General features: G+C 44.9%; 1 protein-coding gene across 4 annotated transcripts in view; it reads right to left on the bottom strand.

Annotated features, from left to right (window-relative positions):
- BSN (bassoon presynaptic cytomatrix protein) overlaps positions 1 to 1,121 on the bottom strand; it is a 196,539-nt gene extending 195,418 nt beyond the window's left edge. For all 4 annotated transcript variants that reach the window (XM_080996376.1, XM_080996375.1, XM_080996378.1 and 1 more), the window contains exon 1: positions 830 to 1,121. In XM_080996376.1, the coding sequence (XP_080852502.1) occupies positions 830 to 1,020 (191 nt within the window). In that variant the 5' untranslated portion in view covers positions 1,021 to 1,121. The remainder of the gene's footprint in view (positions 1 to 829) is intronic.
- Between the last annotated feature and the right edge of the window lie 12,626 nt (positions 1,122 to 13,747).

Below are 13,747 nucleotides of genomic sequence, written 5' to 3'. Positions count from 1 at the left end.
CCCACAAACCATGATCTTCTGTTTTGCATGTCACTTTTCCCATCTTCTGTGTAATCAACATCCCATTCATGTTTCTCTGCTCCCCTCTCCCTGATACTAGCCTGCACTACGACACTCTGTGGAAGTGTCTGCATCCTATGCATGTATGTGCCCATGTGCCATCTGGTCCTCCATCCGATGCCTTTTGCAGCACCATCCAGCTAGATGGATCTCATTCGCTGCATCAAATATGTGCAGATTCCTGCATACTCTCCTTTAAAACATGAGTCTCAAATGGAACCCAACACAGCCTTTCGTCCACTTCAGACACCACCAAAACTATACCACAGAGCTTGGTCAGAGATCAGCATTCCCAAAGTAAGAGGTATCAATATGCTCTAGGGAGCCTTGACTCTCTGGGATCGAAAGAGTGCCTCTGAAAACAAGGGGCTTCCCTTAACATAATGCACACATGGCAAAGCTACCACCCAGGCCCAACCATCTTTCTGTTTCTCCACATCCACTCATTCCGACAGAGGAATCATGTCCAGAGCCTTCCCCTACAAGAGCTGGCGACCCCCTCCGGGTTGCACCCGATCTTTTTCTCCCATCTCTCTTGGCCGTCTCGAGAGGCTGAGCCTTGCCCTCTGCTGCCCCATTCCTCTCTCGCACTCCCAGCTCATGCCCAGCCCCACCGGGCACCCCGCAGCAGAGGGTTCCCCAGTTGCACTTCGCCCTTAATCCCCACTCCCTCCAGCCCTGCTCCTCCTCCTCCTCGGCCCTGACAGACCAAGTTGCCCTCGAGCGACCCCTCCCCTCCAGCCCGGCTCAGCCGGTCTGCGCTTCCCACCTGGCGGAGGGTCCGTGCGGCTGCGCGGGGCCCGGTGCGGCGGCTGGAGCCCTGCCCGGAGGGAGCTGTCCTCCGCTGCCTGGTGCTGAAGGCGGCTTGGCAGCCCCGGGCGACGTGGAGGGGCCGGCGGCGGGGCCGGGGGGCAGCTGCCCCTCGGCTCCACCGCCCTCCAGGCTGGCCTCGTTGCCCATGGCGAGGCGGCGGCGGCCGGGATGGGGACGGGCTCCCGGAGCGTCCTCAGCGCAGCGCCTCCTGCGCCGCCATCAGCCTAGCTCCACCATCGCCGCCTGCCCCATCCGCACTGGGCATGCGCTCGCCGGGGCGCGAGCCAGGCACCCACCCCTCCCACAGCTGAGGGAAGGAGCGCGCTCCGTGTGGGCGCGCGCGCGCGCGCACCCCGAGGCCAATGGAGGCTCGCGCAGAGTTCAAGCCCGCCCACCGCGAGCACGTGCGCGGCCCGACCAATGGAAGCGAGCGAACCCTGCTCGTTTCCCTCCCCCCTTCCCGCCAAGCGCGTGCACGAGCAGGGCCGGACGACGAAAACCCGGCGACGAGCAGCTCTTCTGCGGTCCAGGCGAGGCGGCCGAGAGAAAAACCTTCCCCTTCAGAAGGCGCAAAGCCCCGAACGGAACGCCTCGCCGTTCCTTTATTTCCCGACCAATGGGAATTTGCGCTCATTCCCTCCACCGTTTAACTGGCCAATAGGAGCACGCTCTTCCTTACTCCATCCTTCCGCACATGCAGGGCTCGCCTAATGGGAGGCCAGCTTCCCTTGCCCTGCCCTGAAGGTTGCTCTCCATCGCCAGCTTCGCCGCCTTTTCCCTCCCTCCGCTCCCGAGCTGACCAATGGGAGGGTACACCTGCTATTTTTGCCCTTGGCCTGTCCAGTGCATTGGAACTGCAGCTGCAAGGATATCAAAGGCAGCCTCCTTATCCTGAAGCCTGGCCCCTTTGCCCAGCCAATGCATTCTTAGTAGGGCTGGGAGAAGGCATGTGCCCATCTTCTGACTGCCATGATGTGTGTGTGTTGAGACATAGACTTGTGTCACTCCCCAGCACAAATAATCAATAAAAGTAGGTAGCAACATCACTATTTCTATGAGGTCAATATATTTCTTCAGGCCAACTATGCACATCCAATTAGCAAGAGAGGAAATGATTATAAACCAACTTTTGAGCTGTATAGAACAAAGCATTCCAGAGAAATTCACTTTCATTGCAACCTCTGAATTACTGGTCTGTAATTTTTTATTAATAGTAAGTAAACACTGGGTATTTTTACTGGTACATAGAATTGATACCTTGCTGTCAATAACTATCAGAAACTTTTGACACCAGTTCTAGATGACTCCACTAGGATTGCCATTATCCAAAATTACTAGTTGCCAATAACGGCTAATGGCTAAGAAATATTGATAATTCTTATGAAGTAAGTTTCTGACATCAGTGACAAATAACCATCCCATTCATCATACAACATTAACTTATTTTCAGAAATCCTAAATGTCTCCATTTTTAGAGACTAACACCAATCAATGGAGCTAAGCAAAAAACGGGGGGAAAGCTCAAAAGTCTGGGAAGTATTGAAGAAGCTGCCATATATCATAGACCTTTATTTCAGCAGAGCATGTTTTAACAATATAATGAAGGAAATTATCAAATGCTTTGCTGAAATCAAGATATATGATACCCACAACATTCCCATGATCTACCAAGCTAGTATTCCTATCAAAAAGAAGATACTGCTGGTCTGTCATAACTTTTTTTTCTTTATTAATCTGTGCAGGCTCCTGTTCATATTCTGTTGGAAGCTGCTCAGAATGTCTGGGGCAACCCATTCAGATGGGCAGAGTATAATAACAATAACACTTTTCTTTTTAGATGCTCCTAGACAGCTTATTAATATGTTTTACATTGAACTTTGGTTGGTACTGACACCAGGCTGACCAGTCCATATTTTATCATATCTGCCTTTCTCGTCTTTTTGAATATAAGGGTAATATTTGCCCATCTCCAGTCTTCCAGTACCTCAGCCGTTCTCCAAGAATTCTCAAAGATTATATATTGGCAACAGCAGTGATATAATGGCTGCAAGCACCTTTGGGTGCAATTAAGCTGTCCCAAAGTCTTTAATGCATTTAAAGTAGGCTAGGTATTCTCTAATCATATCCTGGTGTATCCTGGATTTCAAATTTCTGCTTCCACTTTTTTCCAGGCCAAATACAATCTCCCTTGAAGGAAGAAACCCAACCAAGGCCAAATAAGAGCTGAGTAGTTCCGTCTTCTCTCTGTTGCCTGCTAACACTTCACCATCTTCCACAATGGGGGATTTTCACCACCCTAGAATCCCCTACTAGCTTCAGATGAAGGATTTTCCTAAGTACTGCAAGCAGGGAACCCATGCCTGTTCCAATCCTGTAAATTACCAGCCCCTGCCAGCTGATGGAATGCACATGTCAAAAACCTGTACTGTATTTAGATGCAAAGACACACTTCTAGCCTAATGCTTAGAAGAGGTGTACATGCCTCTCTAGGGTGGCCAGGTAACAAATATGGCAGGGCTCTGCACCTTTAATAGTTGTGTACATAGAATCATAGAACTGTAGAGGGGGACCCTCTACAGAATCATAGAAGGGACCCTGAGGATCATCTAGTCCAACCCCCTGCAATGCAGGAATATGCAGCTGTCCCATATGGGGATCAAACCTGCGATCTTGATGTTATTGGCACCACGTTCTAACCAACTGAGCTATTACGAGGGAATCTAAGCAGGAGTTCTTTTCTTCTCCCTCACACACAAGGGCCTGCCTCTTCTAAGTTGGTTGTTGCTGTGATTGTCAGTGGGTGACAACTGCCAACTGAACACCATCTAAGCAGCAGTAAATAATCCTTTATCATTTTTAAGTGCAGATATATGCAGATTTAATTCACTAATCAGTCAGTTAAAACTCTCATGTTTAATCAGTTAAGATTTCTTTAATGGGATGACAGCCCTAGTATTTGATAATCAATTAATTACTTTTGAAACCTGGTGATTCAGTGACTAACATCATTAATCAGGAGAAAACCACATTTTCACCACATCTAAATATCTTGCCAACAAACTATCCTTCCAATCTCCCGGGATGAAAACTGCCAGCTGAGTATACCTGATGCCACTATTATCAATCATTTTGTCTTTTCTCTAAATTTTTGCTACCTGTATGCATCCAGTGTCAGAAAACTGGATGCATTCTCTGTACTCAAACACGCCTTCTGTGTGAATTGATCCACCTAGCTGCTCTCTTTGCTCATCCAGTTCATTACGGTGTTTTTATTTTTAGCAAAAATAGAAAATCTGGAAGACTGATGATCCAGAGGGAAAGATTGTTCACCGAGGATAATACAGCTCCACTACAAATGAAGATGCTTTGTGTAGTTTAATGCAGAGCTGTTTGTGCTGATTTTTGTGCTGGTACAGCTTCACGGTATCGATTGCTTTTAGTTTGTTGCATTTTCATTTCATTATCTTGTGAACTTCCCAGAGGGAGGACATGGGTCATTTGGGTGGTATCTAAATGCCAATAAATATATATAAATACTAGGCGCTGCCACTCCTGCTTGCCAACCCTATCTACCCCTTTCCAACTCCCCATCCTTTTACACCTCACCTGTCCCCTCACTGCTTGCCCAAAGCCCATCCCCTTTAAAAGGAAGGAGGTACTTCACACAGCACTGTTTGAAGTGCTTTCCCCTGCCAATTAACCTCACAGGGTGTGTGTTTAAAGGAGGGGGAGGTCCTTCACAACATCCAACCCCCTCAGTTCAACAACTCACCTGGGCCACCTGCCATTTGGCATACTGCAAACGGTGAACTATTGGCAATCATACAAACTGCCATGTGATGACAGCCTTACATTTTTATGCATATAGGAAGAAACAAATTTTGTGATGGTATTCATTGGTACAAAGTACCATCACCTCTATTCTTCCTGCCACTGGTAGCCATTTTGTGCAGGTACCTATGACACTTTTATCAAGATATGAGCAAAAAAAGCAACAAAAAAGTACACTGCATACAGTCATTGTACAACATTAGTAGGTCTGCCTCAAGATAGCCCTACAAGGTCTGTCTGAATCATAGAAGATCACACCTCCTGACCCAAAGAAGCAGCAGTGAGCATTCCCTAATTTGAAGTGTTTTTTTCAAATAGTATTAGTTTTACATGCAATTTCTGCTAAAGAATTAATATCCAGTTTCCCTGTTGTTCTTGGGAGGTATTTTTCACAAAAGCTGCAAGGCCCTTGGGGGGGGGGGATTGGGATAAATCAGGAAGAGCAGTTCAGCAGTAGAACAGACTCAGGAGGTGGTGGACTTACCTTCCTTGGAGGTTTCCAAGCAGAGGTTGGATGGCCATCTGTCATGGATGCTTTAGGTGAGATTCCTGCATTGCAGGAGGTTGGACTAGATGGTCCTCAAGGTCCCTTCCAACCCCACAATTCTAAGTTTTCAGTGGAGAGGGGAAGAAAGAGAAACGGTGGATACAGTTTAAGTCCCTTTCTACAGTAAATATAATAAATACCCACCTATTTCTTATTTAATCATTTTGAATTTATTTTTGTGAATGGGGGGGCAGGAAAAGAAATGGTGGGTGGGTTGTATATGTGTTGCAACAATATCTGTATTAACCATTGGCCTGCATTCACTTATTAAAAGCTGTAGCAGCAGCAACTGTGTTGGGTGGGGTAGGTTTCTCTGAACCATGTGCAATTCAAGCAGAGTAGTTGCAAAAAATAGAGATCTGTTTCCAATACCTCATTTTAGTTTAGAGAAAGAAGTGTTTTGGATAATGGAACGTTAGAATGAATTTTTTTTTAATGGAGTAGGAAAACTGCATGCAATTAGAACAAAATGTATTCCTTACATCTTAAAAGCTTTTTTATTTGTTTAGGTTTTTGGCAATGAATGAGTAAACAAAACCTGATTAAAAAATGTATGTTATGTGGTGTAGCTTATTTTCTAAATGAGAAGTATGGAATCAATCTGGTCTGAAAATCATAAGTGGAAGCTTTTCCCTGGTCCATAGATGTGCAGAGAACAATGGATGTTTTTCAGTGAGAAAACAATGGAACTGTGCCTGTGTAATGGCACACTTTCCTATGTAAGTGCTGTAGAAGTCTTATTGTTAGGGAAACAGCAAGGTTAATAGATGCAGCCCTACCAAATAAAAATATCACCTGTAGCCACTGCCTCCAGTTGTTGTTGGACTACAACTCCCATCATCGACTCGATAGCTCAGTCGGTAGAGCATGAGGCTCTCAGGGTCATAGATTTGAGCCCCACGTTGGGCAAATGATTCCTGCATTGCAGGGGGTTGGACTAGATGACCCTCACGATCCCTTCCAACTCTCCAATTCTGTGACCCCTTGCTATAAGCCATAGTGGCTGGAGCTGATGCAAGTCCAGCAACTTCTAGAGGACATCACATTGACTATCCCCTGGACATAGCAGCATGGACACAAGCATTTCTCTACAAAGAGTGTGCAATCTGTGCTTCTCCTTGTATGTTTTCCTTGTACTTGCACATATAAGCAGGTGAAATCGGTGCATACCTTATCAGATGTGATATGCAATACTCATACCTAGTAAACCAGTGGTTTTCAACCAGTGTGTAGCTGGAGCATATACTTGAACAGTTCTTATAAAGATCCAGCTGTATTTTGTTACTTAGCACACTCACATTGCCATTTTCTCATCTGAAACAGAGCTAACCCCCCAAACTATAATTACTTTCTTTTCTAAGGACAACTTTCTTTTCTAAGGACATCTTGCAGAACCAATAGATGCAGCTTGCACTAATAAGGTGTGCTGGGGGGGGGGATTTTGTTGCTACTAGACCTTTACAGAGTAGTTGCTTTTACAACTTACTGCATTGCTCGGTAACAAAGGATAAAAGTTCCAGACCTCATCAATTTTAAGATTGACTGTACAAGCCTACACTCAAAAGTAAGGTCTTTAAGCCTTATTGAGTTACATGGACAGGCAACTCCCAGGTAAGGGTGTATATATCAGATTGCAACCACAAGTACTCAACAAATATCCTACAAGACCTAATAGCTAAAATCCAGAAATAAAAATTATAGACCAGCCCTCTTTGCACAGAATAATCTGTATTTAATTATTTCCTCTTTTTTTCAATCTGACCAGAACAGCCTAAATGCCATCTGGTTCCAAATAAAAATCCACTTGGGGTAAATTGCTATATATTTAACGCTTTTGGAAGGCTTCTTTTGTAAATGGAACTGATCAGTAGATTCCAACCTATGACTGGGGGCTACTTCATTGAAAAGGGGAGATCTGAGATATTATTTAAATGGAAGAAATGGCTGGCAGCAACAAATGTTTTCCTGCAGCAGAAGCTAACAAATGTTCTAATTAGCAACCTAGCAGCTCACTGCCCAGGCAGGAAAACATTGATAACTGTGTCTCCAATAATGGCACCCAACAGCACTTAGACGTGCCAAAAGATGCATTTTATGCCCTATATGCCTGTTTCATTTATTTATTGCTTTTCTATACTGCCCATCAGCTAAGTCCCCTGGGTGGTTTACAAGCTTATTAAAAATGCAATCAGAAAAATTTAAACACGGTATAAATAAACAATATATACAATCATCACAAGAACAGAAAACATAACAGCCAATATAAACACAAGCAGCATAAATAAAATCAATATATAAAACCAGCAGAGGGGGGGGAGGAGTTAGTGAAAGAATTTACAAAGCACGCAAAACAGCACTGTTATACTTTAAAGTCCTGAGGGAATAAGAAATGCCTTTACCAGGTGCCAAATGTATTTGTGTTTACCAAATGTGTTTACCAGGTGCCATAATGTAGCACCAGGCAGGAGGACACTACGAAAATGGGTTACAACCTTCTCCCTAGTGGCCACCTATTGCATTTTGGTAGCAAGGAAACTTGGAGAAGGGGTCAAATGAAGAGCTTGAGGATCAATCATGTAGGTATATTTGGAATGTATATACTGTTTTGGGACTATAATTCCCATCACCCCTGACCACTGGTCGTGTTAGCTAGGGATGATGGGAGTTGTCATCCCGAAACAGCTGGATGGCCGAGTTTGGGGATGCCTAGAAAGGAACACACAGATCCCAGCTGCAAGCATTACCACTTCAAGCTATATGAGTGGAGCATCTGAATTTCCCCTTTCTCTTGGGGAGTTCTCACCCTCTATAGAAATAGCTGGAACAGTTCTCATGTGATGGGCTGAGAGTCAAGGCCAAAATATGTTATCATTAAGAGCCTGGCTCCCATCGGCCTGCCTGTAAGTGGTGTTGAAACGTAAGTTATTCTATTTTTAGGTTCCCTGATAAGGAAAGGTTAGCTTGTTAATTCTGTGTTTTGTTTTCTTTTAGAAAGCAGTTCCAACATTTCTTAATCTCTTTTGATCGTTAAATAAATGCACATAATTGAAACCCTGGAGCTGAGCCTGGTTGATTTTATAGCCTAGGTCCTTGTTAGTAGACTTCTGCCTAGGTCCTTGTTAGTAAGCATACTAACATTATTATTATTATTATTATTATTATTATTATACCCCAGCTTTTGTTGGTTGGCAAGTAAAAATATAGGTATAAAAAAGGAGAGTTTCCTAAATGCCAAGATCCAGGTTTGGGGCAAGTCCTCTTTGGTGAGAGAACCCTAGCAGAGATTTAAATCACAGAATATGCAGCAAAGCGAAGTATGGAAATATAGGCTGTGCAGTGTCTCCTGTAAAGTGAGTTCCAAAGTTTCCCTCTTCCCCCAGCTCAGGTAAAACACCGTACATTTTGTAAGTTAAAAACTGTTTAAAATCTTCACCTCCAGGTTGGTTATGAGGTTTAAACTAGGAAGCCCTGTAAAAAGGCATGTCTTTCTCCAGAAGTGTAAGCTGGAAACCTGAACTGTCTGTGTATTCAGGCAAAGGACTAACAATGCACTGCCTTGGAATAGGGAACAAAGGGTGTCGCAGCCTGTACTACCTGATAGGGATGGATGGTGCATTAATCCATTTGTCAAAAAGTCCAGCATTCTGCTATATCACAGTGGCTACCTAGCAGGAGAGAAGTTTCATGCAATTGCTCTCTCAGTGAAACAGAGATCCCCGGGCCTAAATTATGCACCGAATCAGACCAGATTATTTTATCACAGTCCCCAGCAGGGTTGAAAATGCATACGATTCTTCTTTTCATAGTACCAATGCCATTAATCCATTTCCTAAAATATCCTGTCCTCTCCTGTGACTAGATTTTCGCCCTCTTTGTTGCTTCTCAGAATGATGAGTAAAACTGCTCCAAGAAAAATATACTTCTTAAATTTTCAATGAATTAATAAATCTTTCTTCACCGGTCTTACTCAAATGATTAAACTGTGCAATTTAAAATGTTCAGGCTGACTTGTCCCTTCTGAGTGTAAGTCACTTATTAATATTAGTGTTATTTTGCAAGTGGGAAGAAAATTATTAAAGCCACTTGTCCATTTGGATTTGCTCGTGACAGAAGTAATTTTTGCTAATGATCAGAGCAAAGATTCCGTTTATAAATCTGAGGCTAACTCTTTTTTTGTGCTCTGGGAAATCAAAGCAATTTGAATGCAGATGCATTCAGGACATACATTTCAGCAGAGGCATATCTCTAAACCGGATCATGAATCTCTGTCCAGAGACTTGTAGTCACTGATGCTTTATCACAAAGTAAAAATAAATAGATTAATGCCTAATGATATTTCCTCCCAATGATTGGCACTCAGTGAGCACATCAGCAAGAGCAGGCACTTAAGACCTGTGGACAACTTACCGTATTTTTCGCTCTATAAGACGCACTTTTCCCCCCCTAAAAAGTAAGGGGAAATGTGTGTGCATCTTATGGAGTGAATGAAGGCTGTGCAGCTTTCGCTGAAGCCAGCAGAGCAAGAGCAAGAGCTGTGCAGCACCTCTTGCTGTGCTGGCTTCCCAGCGAAGCGGGAGGAGGAACGGAAGGGAGCCCTTACGGAGCCCCTTCCGTCCCTCATCCTGCTTCGCTGGGAAGCCAGCAGACCAAGAGGCCCTGCGCAGCTCTCCCTCTTGGTCTGCTGGGTTCAGCGCCTCTTCAGCGAAGTGGGAGGAGGAAAGGAAGGGGCTCCGTAAGGGCTCCCTTCCTTTCCTTCTCCCGCTTCGCTGAAGAGTGTCGCTTCGTCTCGCCTGCCTTCTCCGATCCCCCCAGCAGGGACAACGCTGCTAGGCGGCCAGCAGATCCAGCTTCCCCAAAGGGGCGGACGGACCAGCAGCTCCTTAGCCTGATCCTCCCTCCTCCTTCCTCTTCAACAACATTTGATTCAGAATATTTTTTTTCTTGTTTTCCTCCTCTAAAAACTAGGTGCGTCTTATGGAGCGAAAAATATGGTGCTTGCCGCCTCTTAGGCTCTTGGTATGATCTGCAAAACTGTTGCTACAATCCTGAAAACCTCAGGTTTTATTTCTTGTAAAGTTCTAGTCCTCATTGTGGGAGAGATATGAACTTGTCAGGACATTTCCAGCATGCTCCTCTGTGCTCCTCCCACCATTCCTAAAAAAGATGGATCATGCTAGGAAATTTGGCAAGATTGCTGGTCTCCCTGGTTAGGTAAATTAGAACTCCATGCTTATTACAAATACTCCTTAAACTATTCAGAGTAAGGTAATGTCTTGGTTGGGAACACGAGGCTGATGCAGATCCTTAAGGAAGTACAGCCAGGATTCTGCTTTCCTCATATGGTCAGAAAGGTGGCTCAAGAACTGGTCATTTCAGAGTATTTTAGAAGTTACACCTCTTCGTGTAAGATGCATCCTGTGGTCCCAAACCCACCTCAGCTTTCATTCATGTAGAGAAGCAAAGCGAAAGTGCAAAGAAAATGAATGAACATGAAAACACAAAAACCACTCCTGTTGATGTGTTGTGCAGACACACATACTGCACTGCTTTACAAGGGGGGCGAGGTGCCTAATGAGAGCCGAGAGAACGGCCCAAGGAGCCCCAAAGCTCTTCCCTGTAATTAAAGAACAAACCTGTTGCCTTCCTGCCATGTGAGTTCAACTGCCTCATTAACATCTCTACTGCGCAGCAAGAAATCTACCCTTTGATCAGGGACCTAATTATTTATTTATGATTTTAAAAGAATAATTAGCATAATGAAAAAGTAGAGAGCTGGCAAGGCGGGGGGGGGGGGAACGGGACTGAGCATCTGTTCACGCTTCCGGGGCTTAACACATGTGCAAATGGGGAGCAAAGTCTCTACGTTCTCCAAGCAGTTGGTCTGGACCACGGTCCCTCCGATGTGTGGGTGGGACTGCTCCAGTCAAGCATATGAGATTCTGCCACACCTATGATAGGAGTCAGAGCTTTAAATATGTATGCAAATGCCCATGTTTGATAGACAGGGCTGGCCCAGGATGTTTTGCCACTTGAGGAAAAACGCCCAGCGTCCCCCTCGCCACAGATGCAGGCGCTACCTGGCCCCATGCACACTGGGTGCATCACAGTGGCCTAGGCACAGAGCAAGAGGCGGTGGTGAGCAGAGAACCTCTTGGATCTGGGTCCGCCACCTGAGGCAGCAGCCTTACTTTGCCTCATGGGCGGACCAGCCCTTCAAAGAGACATGCCAGCCTGCTTTCCAAATCTAATTCGTTCTATGGGAGAAACAGCTTATGAGGTCCTGAACATGTCTCTACAGAAAGAAGCCCCATTTAGTTCAGTGGGACTTACTCCCAGGTAAGTGTGCCTGAGTGTATTAATACACCCCCCCCCATCATTTTGTCTTTCTCTCTAAACACAAGAGCCCTGCTGGATCCAGTCCAAGGCCTATCTAATCCAGCATCCTGTTTGCCTCTGGGAAGTTCACAAGCAGGATATAAGGGCAGGTCTATACATTTCTACTCAGAAGTGAGTCCCATTGAGCTCAGTAAGTGCCTATGAGATTTTGTCAGCCCTATAGACTCCTCATCTCAGTCACTGTGCTGCAGATAACCTGCCCCCTGCCTCCCGCTGGGTTGATTTGATTTGTTAGATTTTATTTCATTAAAATTATATACTGTTTGAATGCATAAAACCACAAAGTGGTTTACATATAAAAGTACAAGGTATAAAGCTGAAAACTTGCGCAGAAATATATGTGTGCATGGCTATTCCTTAACTGCCTTTTAACTGCACATCACATTGACATTTCCAGTTGATGAACCTTACTGAACCTTTTTAAAATATTGTTATGATTGCTGGCTGTCCAGTAGTTTGGTTACATAAATTGCTCATTCGTAACTCAACATGGGCAGATTGACATATTGCCAATGGGAAATAATTGCTAGGAGATTACTGGAATCCCATCATCATAGAGACAGACAGCAGTTTTCCAGTTTGGTGGGGCAGGGGGAGGGAGAGAGAGAAAGTATTGGGTAAGCCAAAATCTTACCTTGGGAGTGCAGGGCCCTTCTCTGGGAACCTGCTATAAGGCAGCTTCTTTTCATCTTGTTTATTTACCAAACAGTATATACTATATACTGCCCTTCATATTTATCCTAGGGCTGTGTGCACACCATACATTTAAACACACCCCCCCCCCAGAATTGTAGTTTGTTAAGGAGTCTGCCAGTTGTGGCTCAGTGAGGGGTAAACTACAGTTCCCAGGATTCTCTGATGGTACTCAGTGGAAAAATGCAGGGCTTGGGGGCCAATGGAAGAGCTGGTTGATAGGGTACTGGCTGCCTTATAGCACTAGTTACTGTTTGCTTCTACATCTGCCCAACTTGCTTATTTGTAACATGCACATTAAAAAGGTGACAAAAAATATAATCCGTCTCCAGTGCTCTCAACCCAGAGAAACCAAGCTCCACTCCACCAGGAATCCACCACCCAGGATAGGCTAGTGGGGAACAAGCAACATATTTCAAATACCTTGGGCCTGATTTCCCAGAATATGATTTTGTATGGCCCTTGGCTCTAGACCATCCACCGACCCTAGACCTTGGAAACAAATCCAGCACCAGTGTGGAAACAATTGGTCACTGAACAGACAAATGAGTGGAAGGATGGTTGACAGAAGATTAGGGTGATGGAATGGTGGGTGACACTGGAGTGAGTGATAGGTAAAGAGTGTCTGTTGAGAAGGTCAGTTTGGAAATTATGCAGAGTGTGAGATCAGAGAGCAAAAAGGCTGCTGGTTAGGATACCCGTTGAAGGGAGTCCACCAGAGATCATGTTTCATTTACTTTTATTTATTTGTAGAGCACTTCACAGCGAAAAGTGTAGTGCAGTACAGTAAAATAGAATAAAATACCTTATTTTCCCATGTATTAGATGAGCCTTTCTAACTAAAAAATCATGTCAAAAAAGTGGGGTCGTCCTAGGCGGAGACCCACTGAAATCACAGGCGGGAGAAGCCTGTGAACTTGGGATTCGGCTGGCACCCTTTGCGCCTCCCCTACTCGCGGGGAAACCCTGATTTGGGGATCCGGAGCGAAGTGGGGTGAGTGGCGCGGTGCTTCGAATTGACTGCTTCTTTCACGGAGTGAAGCCGCATCGCTGTTGCCAGAGAGCGCTGACTTTTTCCTGTGGACAATTGGATTTTAAACAACTACCCGTGAGTAGAACGGAAAATTAGATCCTTAAATTCATTAATTTGGCATCGAAACGGGAAGGTTCTAAACAGGAAGTCCGCCTTCCTTTTTTGTAAACAGATTGAAGCAAAGAAGTTGCAAGTTAAAGCCTTGGAAAGTTTATTTTTGTAAAGGATTAAATCTCCATCGGTTAAAACTATTAAACCCCCCTTGGAAGCAGGAGAAGAGGGGGAAAATTTTGGACCTAGTGAGCCTGCAGGAGAGAGTGAAAAACCAAATTACCACTGCTCCGAACCTGGAAACGGGCTGCCAGAAAGAGTGA

The sequence above is a fragment of the Podarcis pityusensis genome, assembly GCF_964106645.2.
Source record: "Podarcis pityusensis genome assembly, chromosome: 2".
Classification (NCBI taxonomy): domain Eukaryota; kingdom Metazoa; phylum Chordata; class Lepidosauria; order Squamata; family Lacertidae; genus Podarcis; species Podarcis pityusensis.
The sequence above is the reverse complement of the archived record's forward strand: the minus strand, read 5'-3'. Positions and strand labels throughout refer to the sequence as shown.